General features: G+C 47.0%; 2 protein-coding genes across 2 annotated transcripts in view; both read left to right on the forward strand.

Moving 5' to 3' along the window:
* A2ML1 (alpha-2-macroglobulin like 1) overlaps positions 1–24,176 on the forward strand; it is a 41,075-nt gene extending 16,899 nt beyond the window's left edge. The window contains exons 13-29 of the mRNA XM_060268975.1: positions 554–680; positions 1,921–2,042; positions 2,813–2,864; positions 4,054–4,137; positions 6,898–7,074; positions 7,632–7,713; positions 8,007–8,163; positions 9,862–9,936; positions 11,696–11,858; positions 13,440–13,654; positions 14,608–14,823; positions 16,732–16,859; positions 19,030–19,120; positions 20,883–20,951; positions 21,701–21,803; positions 23,230–23,271; positions 23,847–24,176. Coding sequence (XP_060124958.1) covers positions 554–680; positions 1,921–2,042; positions 2,813–2,864; positions 4,054–4,137; positions 6,898–7,074; positions 7,632–7,713; positions 8,007–8,163; positions 9,862–9,936; positions 11,696–11,858; positions 13,440–13,654; positions 14,608–14,823; positions 16,732–16,859; positions 19,030–19,120; positions 20,883–20,951; positions 21,701–21,803; positions 23,230–23,270 — 1,902 coding nt within the window. The 3' untranslated portion in view covers position 23,271; positions 23,847–24,176. The remainder of the gene's footprint in view (positions 1–553; positions 681–1,920; positions 2,043–2,812; positions 2,865–4,053; positions 4,138–6,897; positions 7,075–7,631; positions 7,714–8,006; positions 8,164–9,861; positions 9,937–11,695; positions 11,859–13,439; positions 13,655–14,607; positions 14,824–16,731; positions 16,860–19,029; positions 19,121–20,882; positions 20,952–21,700; positions 21,804–23,229; positions 23,272–23,846) is intronic.
* Positions 24,177–25,888: 1,712 nt separating this feature from the next.
* The window catches only part of LOC118075325 (alpha-2-macroglobulin-like protein 1), a 69,211-nt gene continuing 68,538 nt past the window's right edge, over positions 25,889–26,561 (forward strand). Inside the window, exon 1 of the mRNA XM_060268974.1 lies at positions 25,889–25,974. Within this exon, the coding sequence (XP_060124957.1) occupies positions 25,907–25,974 (68 nt within the window). The 5' untranslated portion in view covers positions 25,889–25,906. The remainder of the gene's footprint in view (positions 25,975–26,561) is intronic.

Genomic DNA, 26,561 nt, shown 5'->3' on the forward strand with positions numbered 1-26,561 from the left:
GATCAGAAGGTGGGCGGTTTGAATCCCTGCAACGGGGTGAGCTCCCGTTGCTTGGTCCCAGCTCCTGCGAACCTAGCAGTTCGAAAGCACGTCAAAATGCAAGTAGATAAATAGGAACCGCTACAGCGGGAAGGTAAACGGTGTTTCCGTGTGCTGCTCTGGTTCGCCAGAAGCGGCTTTGTCATGCTGGCCACATGACCTGGAAGCTATACGCCGGCTCCCTCGGCCAATAATGTGAGATGAGCGCACAACCCCAGAGTCGGTCACGACTGGACCTAATGGTCAGGGGTCCCTTTACCTTTACCTTTAAACCTGTTCTGGGGGTTCTCCTGATCCTCTGGATCTGATTTGTGGAGAGCAGCGGGGGTGGGGAGGGGAAGAGGGTGTGAAGTCCCATTGTACAAGCTGAAGTCATTTCTTTTGCGGAGACCTTAGGGTCTCGGCTCTTGCAGGCATGCGCCCTGGTAAACTTGCTCCAATTGCACCATTATAATCCAGCCGTGAGCAGAATCCTGAGTAAAACTTCCTTCCCTCTTTCCCCACTGTTTCATAGGTCCAGGTTATCCTGTCCGAGTCCGAAGATTATCAGGTGCAGCCATGCAAGGACTGTGAATACATAAGTTGCTTATGTGCTGGTGAAGCGAAGACTTACTCCTGGAATGTGAAGGCCTCTAAACTGGGTGAGGTGACCTAAGGAGAGATGGGCAGAGAAAAGATGATCATAAGGGTGTTCCACCTTAACCAATATCCCCATCTCCTTTCTGTATGGCAACCATTATCCCTCCCACATTCCGTCCCCTTGGGCTGCAATGTGGATAGTGTTGTTATTTATTTATTGTTATTTATTGAATTTATTTACCGCCCTATACCCGCAGGTCTCAGGGTGATTCACAGAATAAAAATCAGAATATACAACCACAAAATACACCATTGAAATAAAAACAACAGCAACCCAATAACCCCTGCTTCCACAATAAGCCTGCTTCCATTGAGAAGCAAAACCTTTCTGGTATTGACCTGGAAACTACAGCTAATCCAGAATGCAGTAGCTAGACTGGTGACTGGGAGCGGCCGCCAAGACCACATAACATTGGTCTTGAAAGACCTTCATTGGCTCCCAGTAGATTTCCAAGTACAATTCAAAGTGTTGGTGCTGACCTTTAAAGCCCTAAATGGCCTCAGCCCAGTATACCTGAAGGAGCATCTCCACCCCCATCATTCAGCCTGGACACAGAGGTCCATCTCCGAGGGCCTTCTGGCCGTTCCCTCACTGTGAGAAGTGAAGTTACACTGTGAGAAGTGAGGTTACAGGAACCAGGCAGAGGGCCTTCTCAGTAGTGGCGCCTGCCCTGTGGAATGCCCTCCCTTCAGATGTCAAGGAAATAAACAACTTTCTGACTTTTAAAAGACATCTGAAGGCAGCCCTGTTTAGGGAAGTTTTTAATGATTAATGTTTTTAATGACTGATGTTTTAATGTATTTTTAATATTTTGTTGGAAACCCAGCCAGATGGGCAGGGTATAAATAATAAATTATTATTATTATTATTATTATTATTATTATTATTATTATTATTATTAATCACAGACTATAAGACAAAGCCCTCTGGATCAGACCAAAGACCTATCGAGGTTCCATGTTCTCTTTCCACAGTAGCCAACCAGAAAGCCATCTGACGGCTTATCCACACTTTTGCCTTGCACTTTTTATTTTTTTTACTTTATATTAATAAAATTACTCCACAGAGGGAAGCCTCTTGAAGCAAATCTATCACCTATCAGCAATTATGAGCTGGGCTCATTAGGAATTATCAAGGAGATCAGGCAGGGAGTAGGGGAGCTTATAGAAATTGTTCCATTACTGATTTCTGAAACAGCGTGTTTTTGCAGGGATGAACATATTTTCTGTCATTTTCTTTAGGTGTGATGAACTTCACTGTCACCACAATGGCACTCAAAAGCGAGAAACTATGTGGTGGTGAGCAGACCACTGTGCCTGAAAAGGGCCGAAGTGACACCTTGATCAAGTCTATCCTTGTCTGGGTGAGTCTATAATATAGCATTTATTGCTACCTCTGCAAATCCCCCTCCTCGTGACTATATGGATAGCTCAGCTGGTTAGAACATGGTGCTGATAATGCCAAGGTTGCAGGTTCAATCCCCATAGGGGAGAGCGACATATTCCTGCATTGTAGGGGGTTGGACTAGATGTTCCTCAGGGTCCCTTCCAATTCTACGATTCTGTGATTCCCCTAACATGAGGCTGCTTGAAGTGGGAACTGACCTAGACTAGCATTCAGAAGAACTACCTGTCCATGGAGGACCATGTTCTGAATGCTCAGCAAGTAATGTAAAAGGGGAGAAGCAATTATTATTTTTGGAATGGCCCCCTAATTTCAGGAAAGAGCCTTTTCCTGGGGTTCCCTGGAGAAGGACTGTACACTCTCAGAAGTAATATGTTTATTGTCCCCAAGGGGTCAGCTCACAAGCAGAACCTGGCTGCAGAAGCATCAGAGAAGCTTCTGTCCATTTCCTTCTCAACTGCTAGCAAAAACAATACCATATTTTTATTGCTGCTTCCCACTGGCTGACATTCTTCCACCTTCTTCCACAAGGTGTCTGGGACTAACACCTTCAGAAGAGCACATCTTACTCTACTCTGCTTCTGAATGACAGGGGTGAAGGAAGGGACTTTTTGAGATCCCCCCCCCCCCCCGCATGAAACACATCAGGTGTTTAAATCTGAAGGCTATGTGAATATTTTGATGGTTTGAAAACTGTTTTTTTTCTTCCCCTCTCCCCATCCCTGACAGCCTGAGGGTGTCCTGGCTGAGAAAGCCCATAGCTCTCTGATGTGCCCTGAAGGTCAGTAGCACCTAACAGCTTTTAACCTGGGGGTCAAAAAGAGGTTTCAAGAATGAAAGGCAGGCTGAATTCACCACCACTTAGGGCAGTGATGGCGAACCTATGACACGCATGTCAGATGTGACACGCAGAGCCCTCGCTGCTGGCACGCGCCCCATCGGCCCATTCGCGCTGTTGTTGTTTCCCCCCCCCATTTGTTCCTCTCCGCTGTAAATACCCGTTCTCTCCGCTCCTTTTTTTGTTTTTTGTTGCTGGTAGCCAGAGATTGGTTTTTAACCCTTTCTGTGCTGTTTTTTCTGGCGCTTTGGCAGACTATGTCGGTGCTGTGTGTTAGTTCCAGCAAAGGTATTATTCGTCATTTATTTCTGTTCTCCCCCCCCCCAAAAAAGCGCAGCAGCTTTGGGGCATGCCCCCCCAAAAGCAAAGCAACTTTTGAACCCCCCCCAAAAAACCTCCAAAACTTTGGTCAGCAGCTCCCCCCCAAAATCTCAACAACTCTGGGCACTTTGTGATAAATAAGGGGTTTTTGGTTTGGTTTGGTTAAATAATTAGTTTTTGGTTTATTAAATACAGTTATATATTACAATTATACATTTTTGTTATTTAAACTATAAATATCGCAAAATTATGGTTTTTTTCTCGAAGTGACACACCACCTGAGTTATGCTCGGTTTTTTGACGAATTTTGACACACCAAGCTCAAAAGGTTGCCCGTCACTAACTTAAGGCTTATCCTCACTTCCTTTTTTGTGTTTTTTTTTGGGGGGGGGGACTGCTCTTTAGCACTCAATTGGAAACTCATGTTTTCCCTGAATCGCCACTTTTTCTGATCTATCACTAAATAGTGGGTTTTCCCTGATTAGGAAACAAAACAAAACACCAAATCACTGGGGCAGGGGCGAGGACTGAGCTGAATCAGGACAATGCCCTGGGGCGGGGGAGAAGCTTTGCCCTCCTGCAGCTTTAACCCCACCTCTGAATTGTTCCTGCCTATCCCTGCTAAGCAGAATGAGAGGAAATGCCCAACTTTTGCCAATGGAAGAACAGGCATGAAGACTGGTGTGTGTGTGTGTGTGTGTGTGTGTGTGTGTGTGTAACTGCATTGCGTTCAAATTTGGCTTCACTTGCGGAGCTTTCTGTGTGCACTTCTGTTACCCTCAAATTAACCATGTATTCACCTCATTGTCAGGAGGTTCTGCTTCAGATTCATTCTCCTTGGAGCTTCCTGAGGATGTCGTGCCAGATTCTGCCAGGGCCCAGGTGTCCGTCCTTGGTAAGAAATTGAGCTGGTTCTGCAACTTACCTGCGGGCTATATATACACAAGAACAAACGTGGTAGACATAAGGAGATAATTGAGAAGAGCTGCAATCAGTCTGTAGCCCCATGGCACGCATTCCTCATGTGCAAGGCATAATTGAGTAGAGACTGGATCAGGGCCACACACACTGTCAGCCCTGGCTCTGGCATCAGAACTTCTTTCCTCAACAGCCAAGTGTTGCGCGTAGTTGTATGGTAAGCCCAATAAACACTCTTGTTCACAGGCTTCATTCAGTTAGGGAATCGGCTGTTGAAGAACGAAGACTCGACATTGGCGGCAGGGCCCTGCTCTTGCCTGTACAAGGTGCTGCCTTCCATGCAGGGGCGGAGCAAGCCGATCGGGTGCCTGGGGCGGCGTGCATGCCCTACGGCCAGGGGTGGGGCCAGCCAGGGCAGGACACTCTGCGGGGCCTCCAAGGAATCTGCCTGCCTCCTCCCACTCAGCCGCCCTACAGCTAAGGGGGAGGCGGTGGGTGGAGCGTTTGGGGCAGCGCAGAGCCTGCGGGTGTCCAAGCACCGCGTCACTCCCAGGAACGTGGTGGTGAATGGTGGAGCATATTATTATTATTATTATTATTATTATTATTATTATTATTATCATCATCATCATCATCATCCCTTCCTGCAGACTTGTAGGGCAAAAAGATGGCTGCCCCCAGGCACATATGGCAGCCATCTTCCTTTCATACAAGGATGTTGTTAGCTGCGTCTTAGCCAGCCCAGGGAGAGAAAAAAAGCCTATTTAATTAGAGAACGTTTATCTGAACTGCACCTAATGTGCTTTGCAAAGCTCTCTGGGAATCCACTTTTGTACATTTTCCAGACCTAGTAGCCATGGTGTTATGCCATTCAATCACTACCTGGGAGCATTTAAAAAGGGAATGGCCTCTGCATGACCACAGAGCTGCTCTAAGCAGCTTGCAGTGTTTAAAAGTTCAAAGAAAGAAGGTTTGATAGAGCTTCTCCCCAGCTACATGATCCCAGCTAAGGAGGGATCACACTGTAAACATGAAAATATTATGTTGCAATGCAATCAAACCGAGCCGGTTATGTGAGGGCCATCACTGCAGATAAACACAATCAATTGCAGACAGTGCCGTTTTAAGCCCATCCAGCGCCCTGGCGCTAGGTCCCTCCAGTGCCCCCCTCCAGAGCCTCTCCAAGGGCCCGGGAGTGCCAAGCGGACCACGGCAGCAGCGGGAGGCCACCTCCGAGGACTCCACGCTGTGCCTCCTTCTCGTTTCTCCAGCGCTGGGTTCCGCTCAGTCAAGCTTCGCCACCAGCACGCGCACCGCGGGACCAGCAAGAGCTGCTTGGGTGCTGTGCGCACGCTGGTGGCGAAGCTCGACTGAGTGGAACCCAGCGCTGGGGAAACGAGAAGGAGGTGCAGTGCGGAGTCCTCGGAGAAGGAGCGCAGTCCTGGCCAGATCACCGAAACCCTGTGCTCACTTGGCGCCCTTCCAGCGCCCTCCAGTGCCCGGCGCTGTGGTTCTCCGTGCCACTAGCCTCTATGGCTAGGACGGGCCTGATTGCAGACCCTCCAAGTGTCCCTATTTTTCAGGGACAATCCCAGATTTACAGAAGCCATCCCGGTTTCTGATTTGATCCCATAATGTCCCCCTTTTCCTTAGGACGTCCCAGTTTTCGTTGGAGAAATGTTGTAGGGTATACAATTGTTTTGCCCTCGCTCTGAATGTGAGGGGAGGAAATCTATCCTTACTGCTGACGACTACTGGGCTGATGCTCCCTCTTTTGCTACAACGTTCCGAATAGGCACATAGGATGCCGACTTACACCGAATTAGACCAATGGTCCATCTAGCTCAGCATTGTGTACACTGCTCTCAGGGGTTTCAGGCCAGGTTCTCTCCCAATACAACCTGGAAATGCCAGGGATTGAACCTGGAACCCTCTGCCTGCAGAGCAAATACTCTACCATTGAGCTATGGCCAGAGGTCAGCAACCTCCGGCCCATGGGCCGGATTTGGCCCACAGAGGCCATTTATCTGGCCCACGAGCCGCCCAATCACCAAGCCGCCCACTCGGCAAGTCTCCCGCACCCTGCGCTAAACTGGCGCAGCGCGGTGTGGGGACTCGCCAAGTGGTGCTAGAAATTGCATCTGCAGACGCACAGATGCCAGAAACCGTGTCTGCGCATGCCCAGACGCCGAAAATCACTTCTGCGCAGGTGCGATTTTCAGCTTCTGGGCATGCACAGGACATGGGCAGCGCAGCTCCGGAAATCACTTCTGCGCATGTCTGGCCCATGTCTGGCCCACAGACGATCGTCCGTGGGAATGATCCGGCCCATGGCCAGAAAACATTGCCAACGCCTGGCTATGGCCCCTTCGCTATTGGTTTCATGAAACTTTGGTCTAGTTGCCTGAGTGACGGGATCAGAGTTCCACCTATCCTGCTGCCGGACATCCTGTGCATCTCCACTTCCTTTTGCAAGGGGATTATTTTCGTTTGTGAAAGCTTCAGTGAAAATGCCTATGCCCTTCTTTTTATACAGGAATACAGGGTCGGTGAATGAATAGTGTGGCAATAGAAGCAAAGGCCCCTGAGTTGGGTGCATGCCGTTGGTGATGAGGAGGGGGCATTTGGAACAAATTCTGGGATAGGGTTGGTCTTTTGTGTCATGTGACCGAGGGGGGCGGCGGAGCAATGTTCAGCCAGTCGGAAAGAGGGTAACTTTGCATTCACATGTGGCCAGGTGATATCATGGGGACGGCACTGCAGAACCTGGACAAACTGGTGCAGATGCCCAGCGGCTGCGGGGAGCAAAACATGGTGTTGTTTGCCCCCATCATCTACGTGCTGCAGTACTTGGAAAACACAGGGCAGATGGATGAGGAGCTGAAGACAAAAGCGCTGGGCTACCTGCAATCAGGTCTGTCAATTGCTTCTCTAGAGTCCTTTCTGTTGGGGATAATTCAGACTGAAATCCCCAGGTGTCAAAAAAGGTTATTTATGTATGCCACTACTGCAGCCCGTGTTTTGTTAGCCCCCAAGATGGAAAACGAGCGAGTGGGGCAAAGAAGAGTGGTAACTTGACAGAATATGCACAGCTTGCAGATTTAACATACAGAATAAGAGAGCAAGAATAACAAACGTTTAAATGTCTATTGAATATATGGGAAATAATTGTATACAGCTAAAAACGCTGGCAGCATTAAGATAAATTCACCTGTGTAAATAAGTTTTGATAGATGCAATAATGGAATACTGAATGGTATGGTTTTTCTAAAATATGCAGGGATTTATGATATGTAAAATGAACCATGGAAAGAGTTACTGTGCAGAGGAAGCTCATAGTGCAAGCTCAGAGTTTTGCAGCATGGGGCCTATTTAACAATTGTGGGGCTGGGTTTGTGTTGTGTGTTGTGCAGACATCCAAAGTTTTTCACCCTCCGATCCTCAGTTTTCTTTTTGTCCCCTCCCCACAAGGGTACCAGAGACAACTTCAGTACAAACACAGGGATGGTTCTTATAGTGCATTTGGAGAGAGCGATGGGCAAGGCAATACCTGGTGAGTAATAGAATTGTAGAGCTGGAAGGGACCCCAAGGGCCATCCAGTCCACCCCCATGCGATGCAGGAATCTCAGTTATGTTAAAGCAGCCTTCCCCATCTTGATACCCTCCAGACATTATTGGACTACAACTCCCATCAGCCCTAACCAGCATGTCCAGTGGTCAGATATGATGGAAGTTGTAAATTAAACTTGTATAAGAGGGCAGGAAAACTTGAGGCGGTTGAAGGTTGAATCAGTAGCCTTTGAAAACAACCCGGCCATTATTTGCTTTGTCCATCTCTTCTCGAGGCTGACAGCTTTTGTGATCAAGGTTTTCAGCAAAGCCGAGGAATATACCTTCATAGATGATAATGATATCCAGGCTGCTTTGCGGTGGTTGGCAAGTAACCAGCAGCCCGATGGCTCCTTTGCCAATGTGGGGAAACTCTTCCAAAGAACAATGAAGGTAGGAGTTCAGAGGGGTGCAGAATTTAATGAAACTGCTTTCATTTGCCAGACATCAATGTACAATAGTTTTTTACAATCGCAGTTGCTGCTCACAGTGCACACTGTAGAATACATGCCAGATCACCCTTGTTTTGTGGTACATGCCGCTGCAAAATGCAATAAAAAGTGTCACGTGTATCATATAATCCAGGCATGCCCAACAGGTAGATCGAGATCTACCGGTAGATCACTGGACGTCTGTGGTAGATCACTGGTAGATCATTGGCTCCCCCCAAAGAAACTGAACAACCATGGCTCCCCTAAAAAAAAAACGCTCAACGTTTTACCTCCTCCCTGAAAAAACTCAACAACTTTGACCAGAACCCCCAAAAAGGGGGTAGATCACTGCCAGTTTTTAACTCTGTGAGTAGATTGCAGTCTCTTGGGAGTTGGCCACCCCTGAAAAACCAGCCCATGTATGTGCACTCCTGCAGGTAGTTAATGCAAGTAAATGGAACAATACCTCTATTAACTTGTATAAGGGAAAATAAGAAACCAGATCCACAGAAATGGCTAGATATGGCGCAATCTCCATTAGAGAGAGATGTTTAGAAGAGAGATTCCTCTCCTGTAGCAAAATTAAGTATACAGTCATACCTCGTTTTGTGGCTGGTATCTGTTCCGGAGCCCCGGCCGCTAGCCGAAAAGGACGTAGGGCAAAGTGCCATGTCTGACACACACGGAGCGGTTTGAGCTTCTGCACATGCGCAAAGTGTGATTTAGCACTTCTACGCATGTGTGAGTGGCAAATCCGGAAGTAACCCATTCCGGTACTTCTGGATTTGCCATGGACGTTCGCCAGAATGGACGCTAGACAAGGTGGATGTTCGCGGAGGTATTACTGTAATGGCAATTGCTCCAAGCACATTGACACTTGGTTAGATTTGTATCTGCCCACAGCCACCTTTAAACTAATGTTCCCCACACACAAAAACTTAGGCTTGAATTAATCACAGACACATAGCTTTGCAGATAAGGGAATAGTTTAACCACAGAGTTTCCAGATGTTACAGCAAACACGTCTTCATCCATTGGCAGTAAAATGAAGATGGAAAAGGTTCCAAGGATCATGTAATCTCCGAGGTAGCATGATGCAGGCTATGAAATCTCTTTTTAGAGAGATTCAGATCACATGCAGGGAGCCAAGGCCACATTGCTTCTTGCTTGTTCTAAGAAGCAGGAAGAAAAAATGATTGAGAAGAGGGGTTGGGAGCAAATCCAACTGAGCACCTTCTAAGCCACACCCACTTGCAACCTGAGCTCTGGGCTCAGGTTAACTCATTAATGCATGCAAGTGTGAGTCGATAGCTGTATAGTACAACAGTTTGTCGTCGTCCCCCTCCAGCAAGGGGGACTCCAAGGCTCTCTGTGAGGGGCAGGACTTCACTTACCAAGGTGCCCTTCCATGTAGCAAACATTTAACCTTGTGTCGTGGTTGTCACTCCTCCTTGCCACAGGCCTCTCTCTCTCTCCAATCCTTTGCCCTAAGGGCAGCATATTGTACTAGACTAGGTTGAGCACTATAAATGCTGCTGTCCCTACTGACTCCTGAAAGATCTTAGCATCCATATTAATTGCTGTTTCATTTTTGCCCTTCCTGCAAAAATCATTTCATGGTCTCGTTCCGTCTCTCTCTCTTTTGCCATGTGCTTCACAGGGAGGTGTGAATAATGCGATCTCTCTTACTGCTTATATCATTGGTGCGCTCTTGGAGGCCAAAAAGCCACTTGAGGTGAGTGTTGTTCAGTCTCTGTCTATGTGCACATGACCGTTTGCTCAGTCTCTCATGTACTCCCACCACTGGTGATTGAAGCCAAGTGCCCATGATATTAGCTACAATCCATATGTACCCTGTGGATTCTTGAGAAATACCCGTCTCATGCTTTCTCCTTCATACCACCAGCTCCCATCCAACTTGAAAGCACGAGTTGTGGCTTAGCTGAGACATGCGCATTTGAGACAGCTATTGTGCATGCACAGCTGACGCTTAGCTGCCAAGTACCCCATTTCCCCCGGGAAACCCCCGTTTTCTCATACCGTTTCCCGGCGGTCCCCCATATCACTTTGTCTCCCATTATTCTCCCTTATATTCTCCTGCTGGTGGCCATTTTTTTCCTGCTTTGCCCATCTATGGGCACCGAAAATGGCCGGCACCGGCGCCGAAAGTCGCGTCTACGCATGTCCAGAAGGTGCGACTTCCGGTGTCGTAGGTGCGACTTCCGGTGTCGGCGGCGGCCATTTTTTGTGCCCATAGATGGGCAAAGCGACACCGGAAGTTGCGTCTACACACTTCCGGACATGCGTAGACGCGACTTCTGTTGCCGGCGCTGGCCATTTTTTGTGCCCATAGATGGGCAAAGCAACACCGAAAGTTGCGTCTACGCAACTTCCGGTGTCACGCGGCTGCTGGTCCCGGATTCTGCAGTCGAGACATTCGTAAGCGTGCGGCCATTACCCCCATTCGTAAGTCGAAAAATTTGGTTGTCGAGTTGTTCGTAAGTCGAGGTCTGGGAGGGGGGTGGGAGAGCAGCCTTGTTGTGTTTTAATCCTTACCAGCTGGATGTTAGTTTGCTTGCAGTGGCTAAGAGCTGAATGTTTAGCTTCCTTGGATACCATAGAGTAAGGAGTCTATTCAAATGCATGGCAAATCGACAGTCATCTGAGACAAAAACCAAACCAAACAAAACACTGCTTTCAAGATCATTGGACGCAGTCACTTCCCTGAAGTCTCCTCTGACTGGATACACATAACAAAACGAGAATATTGAGTTTCCAGGCTTGACATTTGGATGTGCTCTTTCTCATAAAAAGCTAAGGCAATGATCAGACATCGCCCCAGGGAAGTGCCACCCCACGCTTGTCCCCACTTACCTTTCCAGGGCACAGGTCTGCTCTTTAAAGCTGAAGCGTAACAAGCAGCAATTTGGGTTTTCGGCAGATTGCCATTTGCTCCGATTCAGCAGTAAAGACAAGGAAAGCTCTGAAGTGGGGGGGGGGGAGGCGTGTTCAAACTAGGAGTTGTAAAGCATGGACCATGACTGGAAAGCACAAAGGAAAGGAAAGTGTCGATAAGCCTTCCTTTTAAATGAAGAACTCACTTTGCTGTCTGCAATCACAACTGAGAGCTTGTCCACACTTCCTCTTGTTCTGCGCTTAGAAAGCATGGTTCCAAGTGGCGTTTTGTTTGTCCTCCTGCTTTCCCCTGGGGAAACATGCTGTTTACTGCTGGACAAGCGTCAATTGGTAATTCTACCCATTGACACTTGTTCCGGGAGAAGCGGAAGTATGGACGAGACCAGGAAGTGGAGTTCTAACTAGTGACTGCCCTTGGGGTTTGGACTGCAACTTGGTGCAGTGCAGCGGATTCTACTTTGTCCTAAGGAAATAGCTGGTGTTTTACCTTTCCAGCGGCCCACAATCATATTCAATCACTGCTACAAGGACAGGTTTTCTTAATACTTTGCCCTGCTACTTGTTCCTTTCTCTTCCAGGATCCAGTGGTGAAGAATGGCTTGGAGTATCTCAAAGCGACTGTCTCAGACACAACAGATATTTATGTGCAGGGTTTGTTGGCATATGTCTTCACATTAGCTGGAGATGTAGCCATGAGACAAATGTTGCTTACCAAGCTAGACCAGCAAGCCATCAAGACAGGTACTGAGAAGAATGTGATGCCAACAATGATGTTCTAATAGTTTGTCTTCAGATTAAAATCCAATACACAATTCGTACGATGCACTATTTCGGATTGTGTGCGTGTAGGGGTGAGTCCAGTCCTATTTTTCTAGAAAAAGAGGTGCCAGAACTCAATATGAACATCTCCCTCGTTCTCTTATAACAGGCATCCCCAAACTGCGGCCCTCCAGATGTTTTGGCCTCCAACTCCCTGATCCCTAGCTAACAGGACCAGTGGTCAGGGATGATGGGAATTGTAGTCCAAAATATCTGGAGGGCCGAAGTTTGGGGGTGCCTGTCTTATAATGACAATAGCGCCCACCTGAGAGGTGCCGGAACTGAGTTCCGATGAGTTCCGGCTGAAAAAAAGCCCTGGGTGAATCACATATTGTGTATCACTATCTTGATATTAAGCACATATTAAGTAAAGTGTGTTCTGTTCACCGGCTAGATCAGGCATCCCCAAACTTTGGCCTTCCAGATGTTTTGGACTACAATTCCCATGTTCCCCGACCTCTGGTCCTGTTAGCTAGGGATCATGGGAGTTGTAGGCCAAAGCAGTTTGGGGATGCCTGGGCTAGATACTTTGTTTACTGTGCATTAAATAAGCCTATTAATTCCGAGCACAATTCAAAGTGCTGACCTTTAAAGCCCTAAATGGCCTCGGTCCAGTTTACCTGAAGGAGCATCTCCACTCCCATCGTTCAGCCCAGACACTGAGGTCCAGCTCCTAGGGCCTTCTGGCGGTCCCCTCACTGTGAGAAGTGAGGTTACAGGGAACCAGGCATTAAATGAATGAATGAACGAATGAATGAATGTGGGGCTGCCTCTGAAAATGGTTCGGAAACTTCAGCTGATGCAGAATTCAGCGGCCAGGTTGCTCCCCGTAGCAAGACGGTTTGAGCATATAACACCAATCCTGGCTGAAGACCACAATACCTCAAGGACTCCCTCTCCCCATGTGAACTGACCCAGAGCCTGTGATCATCATCTTTAGCCCTTCTTTGTGTGCCTCCTTCATGTGATGTCCAGAGAGGAGAACGGGCCTTTTTTTTGTTGGCTCTCCACTGGTGGGATGCTCAGCCCTGAAAGGCTTACCTGATGCCTTTGCTACATACCTTTAGATGCCAAGCAAAAGCTGTCCTCTGCAACCAGGCCTTTGGCCTTAAACTGTCTGTGGCCTTTTAGAAGTGGGTGGGATGTTTTAAATATATTTCTTTTTCCTCTTGATTTTAATGTATCTATGTGGCTTAGTTTGTTTGGCTGGTTGGTTGGTTGGTTTTAAGCTGCTTTGGATTGCCCTTGGCAAAATAAAGCGACTAACATATTCAACAGGATTCAGTAAAATAAATTTCAATAAAATAAAATATTAACAGTTTTCCCTGGCTCAATCCTAGCATGAAGAGTGGGTTCAAATTCCATTCCTGAGCACAGCTTCCCAGTGTCAATGCATGTTCACAGAAGTAACTACAGGCCATGAGCTCACCCTTAACCCAAAACCCATTTCACCAACCTCAGGCTGGCTCTTCCAAACTTACAAGCTGAATTTTTCTTTGGTAGGAGGGCAGATGTATTGGAGCCCAAGGGCTGCCCCAGCATCCACCGAGAATCCTTGGTCCCAGCCTGAGTCTGTGAGTGTGGAGCTGACAGGATACGTGCTTCTGGCTAGGCTTTCGCCCCAAAACGTCAGCAAAGAGGATATCAAGAAGGCCACAGACATTGTGGCCTGGCTGGCAAAGCAGCAGAATGCCTACGGAGGCTTTGCCTCAACTCAGGTAATGTTTCCTCTCTCACGGCTGGAGCCTGTATATTCTGAAAGATCCCTTTCCCCACCACATCTGGCTGTCTCAGAATCTTTAAGCCCATAAACTAATTTCTACACCCAAATCAGCTGGGTTTTTTAAAGTTACATTGCTGCTTCCCACCCACCCCATTTCGATTGAAGTGGGGAGCCACAGTGGATCATAAAATCATGAAATTGTAGAGTTGGAAGGAACCCTGAGGGTCATCAACCCCAACCCCCAACCCCCTGCAATGCAGGAATATGAAGCTGTCCCATGCGGGGATCAAACCTGCAACCTTGGCATGGTCAGCACCATGTTCTAACCAACTGAGCTATCCAGGCAGTGTAGGTGACCCAGTGTATCAGAGGAAAATTGGACAGAAATGAAAACATTTAATCCAGAATGTGGCAGATAGACTGGTGACTGGGAGTGGCTGCCAAGACCACATAACACCAGTCCTCAAAGACCTACATTGACTCCCACTACATTTCCGAGCACAAATCAAAGTGTTGGTGCTGACATTTAAAGCCCTAAATTGCCTCGGCCCAGAATACCTGAAGGAGCGTCTCCACCCCCATCGTTCAGCCCGACATTGAGGTCCAGCTCCGAGGGCCTTCTGGCAGTTCCCTCCCTGCAAGAAGTGAGGTTACAGGGAACCAGGCAGAGGGCCTTCTCGGTAGTGGCGCCCTTCCTGTGGAACACCCTCCTGTCAGATGTCAAGGAAATGAACAACTTTCTGACTTTTAGAAGACATCTGAAGGCAGCCCTGTTTAGGGAAGTTTTTAATGCTTGATGTTTTATCATGTTTTTAATATTCTGTTGGGAGCCACCCAGAGTGGCTGAGAAAACCCAGCCAGATGGTCGGGGTATAAATTAATAATAATAATAATAATAATAATAATAATAATAATAATAATTACACTGCAACTGTTCTCCTTTCCCAGGACACAGTGGTTGCACTCCAAGCCCTCGCCAAATATGGAGCAGTCACATACAGTAGATCTGAAGACCTATTGATAACAGTGAAATCTGACAAGACCTTCCAGCAGTCATTCCACGTGGACCACACTAATCGGTTGGTCCTGCAGCAGACTACCCTCCCAGACATACCTGGGGAGTATGCCATGCAGGCCTCTGGCAAAGGCTGTGGGTATGTCCAGGTGAGTGATGGTTCTTCAAGGTAGGCAAGGCAGGTGAGGATAGGCTGGTTCAGTGACAGATTTTAGTACTGACGAAACCTGAGGAGATTCCCGGCTTGAAATCCCACAGAAGCCGTGTCTCAGTAGTAGAGGACATGGTTTTCACCCACATGTTTGTACCCAACACCTGCAGTGACCTGGCCCTCTTGTAAGAGAGTTAGGAAGGACGCCTGCTGTCAGGATGCTGTCAGCGGCTCCCGTCTGGTTGCCCAGGAAAGTATAAAGGCAAGGGAAAGTTTCTTACTGTCCTTTTTTATTTAAATATTTTACCTTCTTGGGCTCCATGATCACGGCAGATTGTGACAGCAGTCACGGAATTAAAAGATGCCTGCTTCTTGGAAGAAAATTGATGATAAACCTAGACAGCATCTCAAAAAGCAGAGACATTAACTTGTTGACAAAGATCCATATAGTTAAAGCTATGGTTTCCCCAGTAGTGATGTATGGAAATGAGAACTGGACCACAAAGAAGGCTGATCACCAAAGAATTGATGCTTTTGAATTATGGTGCTGGAGGAGACTCTTGAGATTCCCTTCTGCTGCAAGAAGATGAGCACTCAGGGCTGATTTCCTTCAGAATGGATAGGTTTGATCTTCTTGCAGTCCATGGGACTCTCAAGAGTCTCCTCCAGCACCATAATTCAAAAGCAACAATTCTTCGGCGATCAGCCTTCTTCATGGTCCAGCTCTCACTTCCATACATCACTACTGGGAAAACCATAGCTTTAACTATACGGACCTTTGTAGGCAAGGTGATGTCTCTGCTTTTTAAGATGCTGTCTAGGTTTGTCATTGCTTTTCTCCCAAGAAGCAGGCGTCTTTTAATTTCGTGACTGCTGTCATCATCTGCAGTGATCATGGAACCCAAGAAAGTAAAATCTCTCACCGCCTCCATTTCTTCCCCTTCTATTTGCCAGGAGGTGATGGGACCAGTGGCCATGATCTTGGTTTTTTTTATGTTGAGCTTCAGACCATATTTTGCGCTCTCCTCTTTCACCCTCATTAAAAGGTTCTTAATTCCGCAATCTTAATTCCGGTTTAGGATTCATCTCCCAATGGTAGTCTCCACCATTCCTCATCTGCCCAGTCCCTGACACCTGCCTTAGGTGTGGGGACCTTCTGCCAGTCAGAAGAAGAGACACAGATGGTTTGACTCAGCATAAATGACTTGCATATGGCCAGTAAAGTCTTGTATGGCTGTAGCGCCACCTTCGGTAATAGTGCTTTGCCCCAGGGATTGCAAAACACCGAAATACTCAGGGTGTATCCCGTTCCTTGCTAGCTTCACAAGTTCTTCGGGGATGCCCTATCTCCTTTAAAAAACCTACATCTCAAAAAAGGGCGACAAGTACCAATTCAGGTGGTCTCTCTTGAAATAAGGATCCAATACACGCACTTGGCCTGTGGGCTAAGGAAAGCACACCATCTCTGAAGATTTGAGAAAATAACACAATAATGATTACCTGTTGTACTCTCATGTGATGTTGTGCATAGTGCAGTATTTCTTATTTCTATGTGTGCCTAATGCAGTATACAGTACGCAAAACTACAAACATAGTAAAAACAGAGGTAGGTAAAAACAGAATAACTTTTCAAACATGGGCGCACATGGTTTAGAAAGCTTTGCAAATATGTTGGTTTGTTATTTAAGGGAACTGAGAGGGACGCTTGCCTGAGATAATAAAGGATTTCACAGTATCCAAAAAGCATTTATCCTAATGGACTGAGGGTTGGAAATGAGTGACTAGTAGATGCAAGGACCCGAAAACGTTCCTAAAAGGCGTGAGCTTTTGAGAGCTCCAGCCCGACTGCATGTTATAGTTATGCAACTCTACAACTGTTGTGTTTTTGGTGCCTGTCCCATATCAGGCAGTCTTGCGATACAATATCCCTCCCTCGAAGAATGAAGACGCCTTCACCCTGGATGTGAAAGCAGCAGGGAAAGGATGTGAACAAGAGGCAACCCCTCGCTTCCTGACCCTTCACATCAGTGCAAGGTGAGAGGCAGCGAGCTTGCCAAAATTCATGTATGCCTATCCCTGAATACAGACTTGTTCAGCTGGTAATGATCGGTTCCACTTCAAATTGAGCACTGTTTACCTAGAAATCTTGGTTGGGTTGTAATCAAACCAGGCCTTGGCCTGATTAACATTATGTGGCCTTTTAAATGTGTTGTGGGAGGGGGGTTATTGCTTTGTTTTGTTACTTTCATTATCTTTCATTCTTATCTTCACCTTTTGAAGACCGATGGCAAGCAGGAATCCCCTTTCTGATCCCCCAGAATCTCTTGGGTAGGGTGTGTCCGCCCCAGGGAGAATGGATGGTGGGGTGAGGGGACAGGAGAGCCCGGAGGAGGAGGCTGGCTGCTTGCCAACGCCTTTGGGCCTCTCCTTGCCACTTGCAGAGGGCATGAGAAAAGCCAGACAGGGTCTCAATCCATGGCGGTTGGCAGAGCCACTGGTTGGAGGAAGAGGGGGGCGGGGGGAGCGGACCGCCCCTGGCATCACGATCCCAGTGGGGCGCCATCATGGCTCCCCCCGCACTGGGCACCACACCCCTGCAGGTGGCGGGCCATGTCCCCAGGACGCGCGCCACAGCTGCAGGACGGGCGCCAGCCATGCCCCCACCTGCTCTCCACCCTTGGTGCTGGAGCATGAAGCTCCACCACTGGGCAGAGGAGCCCCCTGTTTGACCTGAGAGGTACTGGGCAGCTGGGGGTGGGGATTTGTCACCTCGATGAGGTATGGGATGTCTTGAGAGGCGCCAGCATTATGCATTTTGCTTATTTATATATATTGCAATTTTATGTTGTGAACCACCCTGAGATCTATGGGTACAGAGCATAGCTGCCAAGTCTCCCGTATTCCCCGGGAAATCCCTGTTTTTCCAGCTGTTCCTATCTGAAAAAACGGATTTTTTGTTTCCCCCCGGTTTATTCTAGCGCGGCGGCCATTTTGGAACTGGGCGGAGCATGCTCAGAAGCGACTTTTGATGCTGCTCTGCCCAGTTCCAAAATGGCTGCAGTGCGACTTCTGGCACGGTGGCCATTTTGGAACTGGGCAAAGCAGCATCAAAAGTCACTTCTGAACATGCTCCGCCCAGCAACTTGGCAGGTATGGTACAGAGCACTGGCGGAGGAAGAGGGGGGTGGGGGAGTGCAGCGCTGCTGGACCACTATCCCAGTGGGGTGCCATCCCGGCTGACCCCCCCCCCACGCTGGGTGCCACGCCCCAAAAGGCCACGCCCCTGGGGGACGCGCCATGCTCCTGCGGGCGGCACGCTGTGCCTCTGTGGGCAGCATGCCATGCCACCAGGATGCACGTCAGCCACGCCCCCACCTGCTCTCCGCCCCCTGTGCCGGAGCATGAAGCTCTGCCACTGGTAAAAAACGGTATAATTTTAAAAATAATAATAATACTGCTGAATTGTGAGAAATGTGAATTGGTTTTTCTGCAGATTGAGAGGGAGGGAGAGGGAAGGAGGGAGAGACTTTTGAGTAAGGGCACTTCTACCGGTAGAAGGACCTGCTTAATGAGCATTCATCCTGATTTGTTTGCAGATAGATTAGGCTGTTTAATGAGCACCCATTCTAATTTGCTTGCAGGAAGGTTAGATGACTGGGTGTTGGAATATTCTAAAAAGACTCGAAGAATTGGTCTTGAACAGGTTGCTAGGCAACCGAAAAATCTACCCAGCAACAGGTGCCTTTATTAAGGGCATGTGATCAATAAGGGTCAGTGTAAAAGTGTCAGTGTGCAAATGAGCGTGAGTCAGTATTAGGTCACTGGCCGGATGGCTGGAAGAGGAAAGGATTATGTTATTTTATTAGTATTCGACCAGTGTCGCTTTTTGTAAATAATAAAGATATTCAATTAAAAAAGGAAACTCTGCTACAAGTCTATTAAAAGAAGAAAACCCAAGAGTGGATGGACACATCCACAGCGTTCGCCCTCATGTTCAAGGGACTGAATCCCACCTGAAAATAGTGGTGAAGTTAGTGGCTGGGACTTGAAATGGCTCATGTTCAACTCTTGTATTGTTTTAATATTCAATTGGGAGGCGCCCAGAGTGGCTCGGGAGACTCAGCCAGCTGGGTGGGGTATTATTATTATTATTATTATTATTATTATTATTATTATTATTATTATTATCCTCTTCTCTTGGCAGTTATGTGGGCAGCCGTGGCACCTCCAACATGGCCATGATAGAGGTGAAGATGTTGTCTGGATTCCATCCTGTCCAGGGAACTAACCACGATGTAAGTCTATTTTGCCTGCCTTAAGTACCTCTTGTCTGGCGATGGAGGAGAAATTTGATTCAGTACATGTTCAAAATCAAACCCTATTAAATATCCACTTTCCCCAAAAAATATGTGGACTGGAAGGCAGCTATTCTTCAGTTCAGTTCGATTTATTGTGTTTAGCGAGCAGCCATTACAGATATAAAAATAATAATAACAAGAATGCTGCTAATAATAGTGGTTTACCTTTCCACTCCCTAATCTTTACAGGATAAATGATTTCCCATTTCCCCTTTAAATTTTATTACCTGAATTTGTAAAGCCTTGGCAAGAAATCTGGATGTTCTAAAATATACATTCCTCTCTAAATCAGACAACAAAAAACAGGTCTTTGCAAGAGACATCCTTCCCTTCTGTGATTTTAACAATTAGTGGATGTAATTGTTTCTAAGGTCATTATAAAAAGGTCATTCAAGGAGTAAATGAGTTGTGTCTTCTGGTGACACAATGGCAGCTGCAAATTGTATTCTTCTTAGGAACTCCTTTATCAGCTGTTCTTCAAAATTTGAACATCTGAATTTTGTGATGCAGTTCTCCATCCAACCAACATTTATAAACACATTGTACAGGAAAGTGTGCCTAAAAATGAAGGTGTCACTGAAAATAACATACAAAAATGCATTGTATCAGGGAAAGCTGCTTGCAAAAATGTGTACCTGAGTCAAAACTGCGCGTAAAATGCGTTTATTAGGAGAAATTTGTACCAAAATGCTGGTGAATTTTTGTGAGGATTAAAAAAAATTCCAAAAAAAATCTGCAAATTGTGAGAACTGAATTTAAGCTTGGGAAAAATGAGAAATGGAGAGAACCAAAACTGAGAGATCCTTCCATCCCTCTGTCCCTTTCCTCCCCTACCTGTCAGAAATCAGTTTAGAAGGACAAAAGTCCCTCTCAATGAACATTGTTGTTGTTTAGTCGTTTAGTCGTGTCCGACTCTTCATGACCCCATGGACCATAGCATGCCAGGCACTCCTGTCTCCCAATGCCTCCCGCAGTTTGGTCAAACTCATGTTTGTAGCTTCAAGAACACTGTCCAACCATCTCGTCCTCTGTCGTCCCCTTCTCCTAGTGCCCTCAATCTTTCCCAACATCAGGGTCTTTTCCAGGAAGTCTTCTCTTCTCATGAGGTGGCCAAAGTATTGGAGCCTCAGCTTCAGGATCTGTCCTTCCAGTGAGCACTCAGGGCTGGTTTTCTCAAACCTCAATGAACATAGCAGGTTCCAAATAATGTATTGAACAGGAGAAGGGGTGGGCAATGGGGACAACTTATTGCAGATAGGACTGAAGCCAACCATAGGCTGGGCCTGGTACAGGGTCAAAAATGGGTGGGGCTTTCCATTTTCTCTCTTTTTCTGACTCCTCTTCTCTCACTTTCTTTCTGCTACCCGCCATCCTCTCCCTCTCCCTCTCTCACGCACACATACTCACATGTTCCGCGACTTAGTGGGCTGCTGAGAGAGAGAGAGAGAGAGAGAGAGAGAGAGAGAGAGAGAGAGAGAGAGAGAGAGGGGGGGAGAGAGAGAGATCCCTCTTACCAATGATCTGAACAGATTGCTTGCAGATATACAATTTTGCAAGGGACATAATTCCTGATCCCCTTCTTTCAAAGATTTGTCAGTTATTCCTCAAACAATGCAAGCAACCAAAGACCTACGAAACCTCCCTTTGGTGACAAAACTGGTGGCAAGGAAGCCTTAATTCTTTCATTCTGTATCCTCAGCTTAAGCAACAGCCCCTTGTGAAAAGAGTGGAGATTGGAGAGGAGCGTCTCACAATCTACCTGGACCAGGTCAGTATGGGGAAAAGAAACACAACTTTGTAACAGGCAAGCACACACACCATTTGACAACTGGGCCAATGGCAATGCTGCATTGTAGTGGCCCCCTTCACAAGCCACCTTGCCAGGCAAAAGAAGAAGACCAACGGTAACAGAAAAGGGCATTTCAACGGGTCCAGCTTGCCAAGTAAACAGCACTTTCTCGAATTTCCGCTTCTGCTTGCAGCATTCTTATGAGAACAATCCAGACCTGTTAATAAGGAGAGTTGTTAAAATTGTCAATTTAAATTAAATTATTGAGCTGATTAATAGTTCATTAAAGTGGCCCAGGAGGAGGAGGAGGAAGAGCAGCGAAATGTGGGTCAAGGTAACTTTTCCGTCTGTTTTTTGCTCCCACGCTCTGGTGTGAGCCACCTGACTCACGGCACTGCTCGGAACCAAAAAAAGTGTGGTTTTTGGCCTCGCACTATGGCGCGGACAAACCACAGGAGCCCAAACTGGATGCTTTCAATGAAAGGGCTTGTGCCATGCAGTTGCCTCAGGTTGCCTCAGTTCTTTGTCTGTTTCAAACAGAAACTAGAGCCATGGATTTTCTGTTACTTTGTTCTTGTGCAGAAACTATCCTATCTAAGCAGCCAGCATATTTGTTTTTGCGGTTTCACCTCCAATGGAGGTGATCGCAGGATGGCGTAACCATTTAGTGTTGACCTCAACCGCACCTTGTCCTCAACTTCTCTTTACATCCAAAGTCTTTCTCTCAGCTAGGAAAGGAGAGGCAGACATATACCTTGTCCATGAGCCAAGACATTCCAGTGAAGGACCTGAAACCAGCAGTTGTCAAAGTCTATGACTATTATCAGCCAGGTAGGTTCTTCCTCATGTTGAAAAATGTTGTTGTTGTTGTTGTTTGGTCGTTTAGTCGTGTCCGACTCTTCGTGACCCCACGGACCAGAGCACGCCAGGCACTCCTGTCTTGCACTGCCTCCCGCAGTCTGGTCAAACTCATGTTCGTAGCTTCGAGAACACTGTCCAACCATCTCGTCCTCTGCCATCCCCTTCTCCTAGTGGCCTCAATCTTTCCCAACATCAGGGTCTTTTCCAGGGAGTCTTCTCTTCTCATGAGGTGGCCAAAGTATTGGAGCCTCAGCTTCACGATCTGTCCTTCCAGTGAGCACTCAGGGCTGATTCCCTTCAGAATGGATAGGTTTGGTATTCTTGCAGTCCATGGGACTCTCAAGAGTCTCCTCCAGCACCACAATTCAAAAGCATCAATTCTTCGGCGATCAGCCTTCTTTACGGTCCAGCTCTCATTTCCATACATCACTACTGGGAAAACCATAGCTTTAACTATACGGACCTTTGTCGGCAAGGTGATGTCTCTGCTTTTTAAGATGCTGACTGGGTTTGAAAAATATTAGCATTTTTAATTCATTGTGTTTCTCACCAAGTCTGTGGAGCTTGTGACCTGTCAAGCCAAATACAGCCCACCTTCTGTGTACTGTGGCCTTCAGGCATTCTGTAATCACCCTGTATTTACAGTCTCAGTCAGTCAGCAAAAATCTGTGGACCAACATAGGTGCCTTCCGCTCAGGGAGACCACATGTTGTGAAGTCTAAGTTCCAGTTTGGAATCATATGGTTGATGGGACGCCAATAAAGTTCTAGGCCTAATAGATGGAATAGCAACCAGCAAATTCTTCGGTCTGGGTGGTCTCCATCCAAGAGTTCTCAAAGAACTCAAATGTGAAACTACTGATCTTCAAACAAACATATGTGTCAGGAAGTGGCTAAAGTAGCAGGAAGCAGAGTGTAGGAAAAAAAATAGACAGTTCTCCTGCTGGAGGGATGTGGAAAGTGGAGTCCCACAAGGTTTGGTATTGGGACCTGTGGTTCTTAACTTGTTCATGAACAATCTAGAGGTGGAAGTGAGCAGTGAGATGGCCAGCTTTGCTGGTGGTACTAAATTGTTGAAGGTCATTTAAAAAAACGGATTGTGAAGAGCTCCGAAAGGACACAGGTGAATGGGCTGTAAAATGCCAAATGCCAAATGCCAAGGATGGTAAGCATAATGCTTCTCTGTCCCATCAAGAATTATCATGGGTCTCTCCAGCTAGTTGCTTTATGTCGCCTTACTGCATTGCAGAGGGTTGGACTAGATGACCCCCCCCCAGGATCTCTTCCAACTCTACAATTCTATGGTTCTATGGAAGAATGAAGAGAGGTATCAGGAAGTGAGGATATCATGATTGTGGCCAGTGCTGAGTTTAACGATCTGCCTTAATTTCTTTCAGATGAACAGTCCACAGTGGAATATGAAGACCCATGCTACTGAGGTGAGTCATGCATAGACCTGAAGTTAGACATCTATGCTTTAGGCCTCTGTGCATATAGCGGTTTTGCCTTCCCCCCATTTCCCCCTGGAAAACCCACTCTTTAGTGCTAAATTGGAACAAACAGCAATCCGCAGAAAACCCCATTGCTGTTTGTTCTGACTCAGCTCTAAAGATCAGGTTTCCCCGAGGGTAATTGGTGGGGCAAATGGAGGTATGGACAAGCTCTATGTCTAAAATGGTCTGTGATGCCAACAATGAACTTCTTTATTTATCCTAGGCTGATTTGCATTTCCTATAGTGGATGCAGATTTCACAGATATATAAGGCCCTTTCCTTCAGACTGGTAGGCATTTCATACAGTGAATGCAGATTTCACAGATATATAAGGCCTTTTCCTTCAGACTAGTAGGCAGAAGGGAAAAACCAATCCATACTTCTTATGTTCCCCTCCCTGTTCCAGGAGAAGAAATGTGACTTCTATGTGCCCAAAGTCTAAAAGGATGCATTCCTGTATCTCCCACTCTGGATTCCATATTGAAGAGAACTTAAATTTCTTCTTCTTCTTCTTGGTTTAGATGGAGAAATTCCTATGGTGCAACAGGCACAGGATGGGAAAGAAAAGGAATTCAGACGAGCCAAACTTAAGGAGCTGGGGACCGTTTGGGGAAAAAAGTGGCCCTGTCTTTTACAACATGAACCATGCAGTGGAACTCTAGTTCAGAAAATAAACAGAAACTTGAATTGCTTCTGTGGTGCTTTCTTCTATCAGATACCTTTGGTTGACTATTCCCTCCACAGGTTTATATGAAACCTTATAGATTACAATTGCCTCATCAAATAAAAAAAATTCCTTCCAGTAGCACCTTAGAGACCAACTAAGTTTGATGCATGCACACGAAAGCTCATACCAATGACAAACTTAGTTAGTCTCTAAGGTGCTACTGGAAGGATTTTTTATTTTATTTTTTGTTTCGACTACGTCAGACCAACACGGCTACCTACCTGTATCAATTGCCTCATCACTTACTGTAAGTTCTAGTAGCCTTGCCAGCTATTGAACCCTGACTGTTCAATAGCTGATGCCAATCTCAATGTGGGTAGTCTGACTGGTCACTGACCCACAGATCAATCTCCCTCCATGTTTACCTGTCCTTCTTAGCATGTATAAAGTTCACTTTGAATCTATTCTGTACCATTCAAGGCACACGTACATGCAGTGACGTAATCAATCAACCAATCTGGCGGCCTCCTTCTTGACAGGAGGCAGAGTACAAACAAGCCAGCTGATGGGGCCTGAAACTAGTATTCAGCACGTCCAGTCCTTGCAGTAGGCAAACCACATAGCCTGAGCTCATTCTTTATTGGTTTCTCCACCCAGAGGGGATGGAGAAATAGTGGGGCTTTTGCATCCAAACTACACAGACCGTATCTTGAGCACACATTTTGCAAGTGTTCTAAATAAAAGGAAATAGCAGAACTTGTACAGATGTTGCTTTCTGCTTAGCCAAGTAAGTTATATTGGTTCTGAGTAGCACTCCTGCAAGCCAGTGTATCTTTTAGTTCTTTCTTTCTTTTTTTTAAGAAAAAAGCCTCCAAAAGGAAACAAGGGTAGCTTTTTTGGAGTCTGAAGGACATTTGGCCATCTGTCATGGATGCTTTAGCTGAAATTCCTGCATTGCAGGGGGTTGGACTAGATGACCCTTGTGGTCCATTCCTTCTCTACAGTTCTATGATTCTATGAACATATTGCCCTACCCAGGGCCGGCTTTAGGTAGAGTCCCGGTGGTGCGGTGCGCCAGAGCGCTGGGCCGGTAGGCAGGGCGCTGCACGGCAAAGCCACGCGGAAGTCATGCTGCTCCCTGCGAGGGCGGGGGCGCCGGAGAGATCTCCGCCCCTCAGCGCCAGGGCGCCCGACCTACTCGAGACTGCCCTGGCCCTACCCTTTTGATTCCCAGGCCTCCAAGGATTTCCCACAGTTATCCAAGCACTATCTAGCCCAGGCAGCCCCAAACTTTGGCCCTCCAGATGTTTTGGACTACAATTCCCATCTTCCCTGACCACTGGTCCTGTTAGCTAGGGATCAGGCATCCCCAAACTGCCGCCCTCCAGATGTTTTGGCCTACATCATGGGAGTTGTAGGCCAAAACATCTGGAGGGCCGCAGTTTGGGGATGCCTGATCTAGCCATTGAACACATCATATATCTCAATAGGATGATTCTTGGTTTCTGAATATCTTTTCCCTTTCCATGTGATGAAATCACAGAAACATTGTAGGCCTGTGGAAACGGGTATATATATATATATATGCTGCCATTTGGTTGGCCCTCCTTCGCTTCTGGTTCACACCATTTCTAATCCCTTCTCAGTTTGTCTCGAAGGCTGACAAGGAGTGAGTGGCCTCTCTTTCATCTGAATAGTTGCAGCTATCTCCCTGCATGGAGTTGAAGGGAGGAGCCTCAGGGACATAATTATGTTTACTCTGAGGAGGAGGAGGAGAGTCAATATTGACCCAGATGAAATTAAGTTCATGCGCCTCGTGGGTGAACAGAGGAATCTCTGGGCCAGCATTTAGGTCTCTACACCAGCTCTGGTTCTGAGCACCAACGGAGATTGGTGCCCACCACAGCTCCAACTATGGGGGCAGCTATGTTCCTCTGGGCCCTGGCTCTGCTCTCACTCACAGCTCCAGCCATTTCAGACCCGTAAGATGTTTATTTTTCATTTCTATTTCCTGGGCAGATTTTTAAGTGGGATGTGAGTGTTCCTCTAAATACCAGTTGCCATAGCTGTCAGGTTTTCCATTTTTTTTAAGGGAAATTCCCTTATGTTGAATAGGCTTCCTCGTGAGAAAAGGGAAAACTTGACAGCTATGCCAGTTGCTGGGGATCACAATTGGAGAGAACGCTGTGGTGCTCAGGTGCTTCTTCCAGGCATCTAGTTGGCTCCTGTGAGAACAGGAGGCTGGGCTGGAGGGGCCTTTGATTTGCCACAGCAGACCTCTTTTTAATAATAACAATCATTTTATTATTTATTCCCCAGCCACTCTAGGCAGCTGCCAGCACATATAAAAACAGAATTATTGTGGTCTTGGGTGGCTATTATGAAATTGCTACTCTTTGTTTTCATTTTTCCTCTGGGGAATGTCATCATCAAATGGTTTCCCCGGATTGCCCTGGGCTTTTCCCATGACTTTTCGGAGCAGGGCTGGTGCCAGACCTCGGAGGTGCCTCAGCACCATGCCACTTACGGGTGCCTCACCCTCACAGACAAGGCAGAGCTCTTGCCCGCT

Source organism: Zootoca vivipara, chromosome 16 (assembly GCF_963506605.1).
Source record: "Zootoca vivipara chromosome 16, rZooViv1.1, whole genome shotgun sequence".
Lineage (NCBI taxonomy): Eukaryota > Metazoa > Chordata > Lepidosauria > Squamata > Lacertidae > Zootoca > Zootoca vivipara.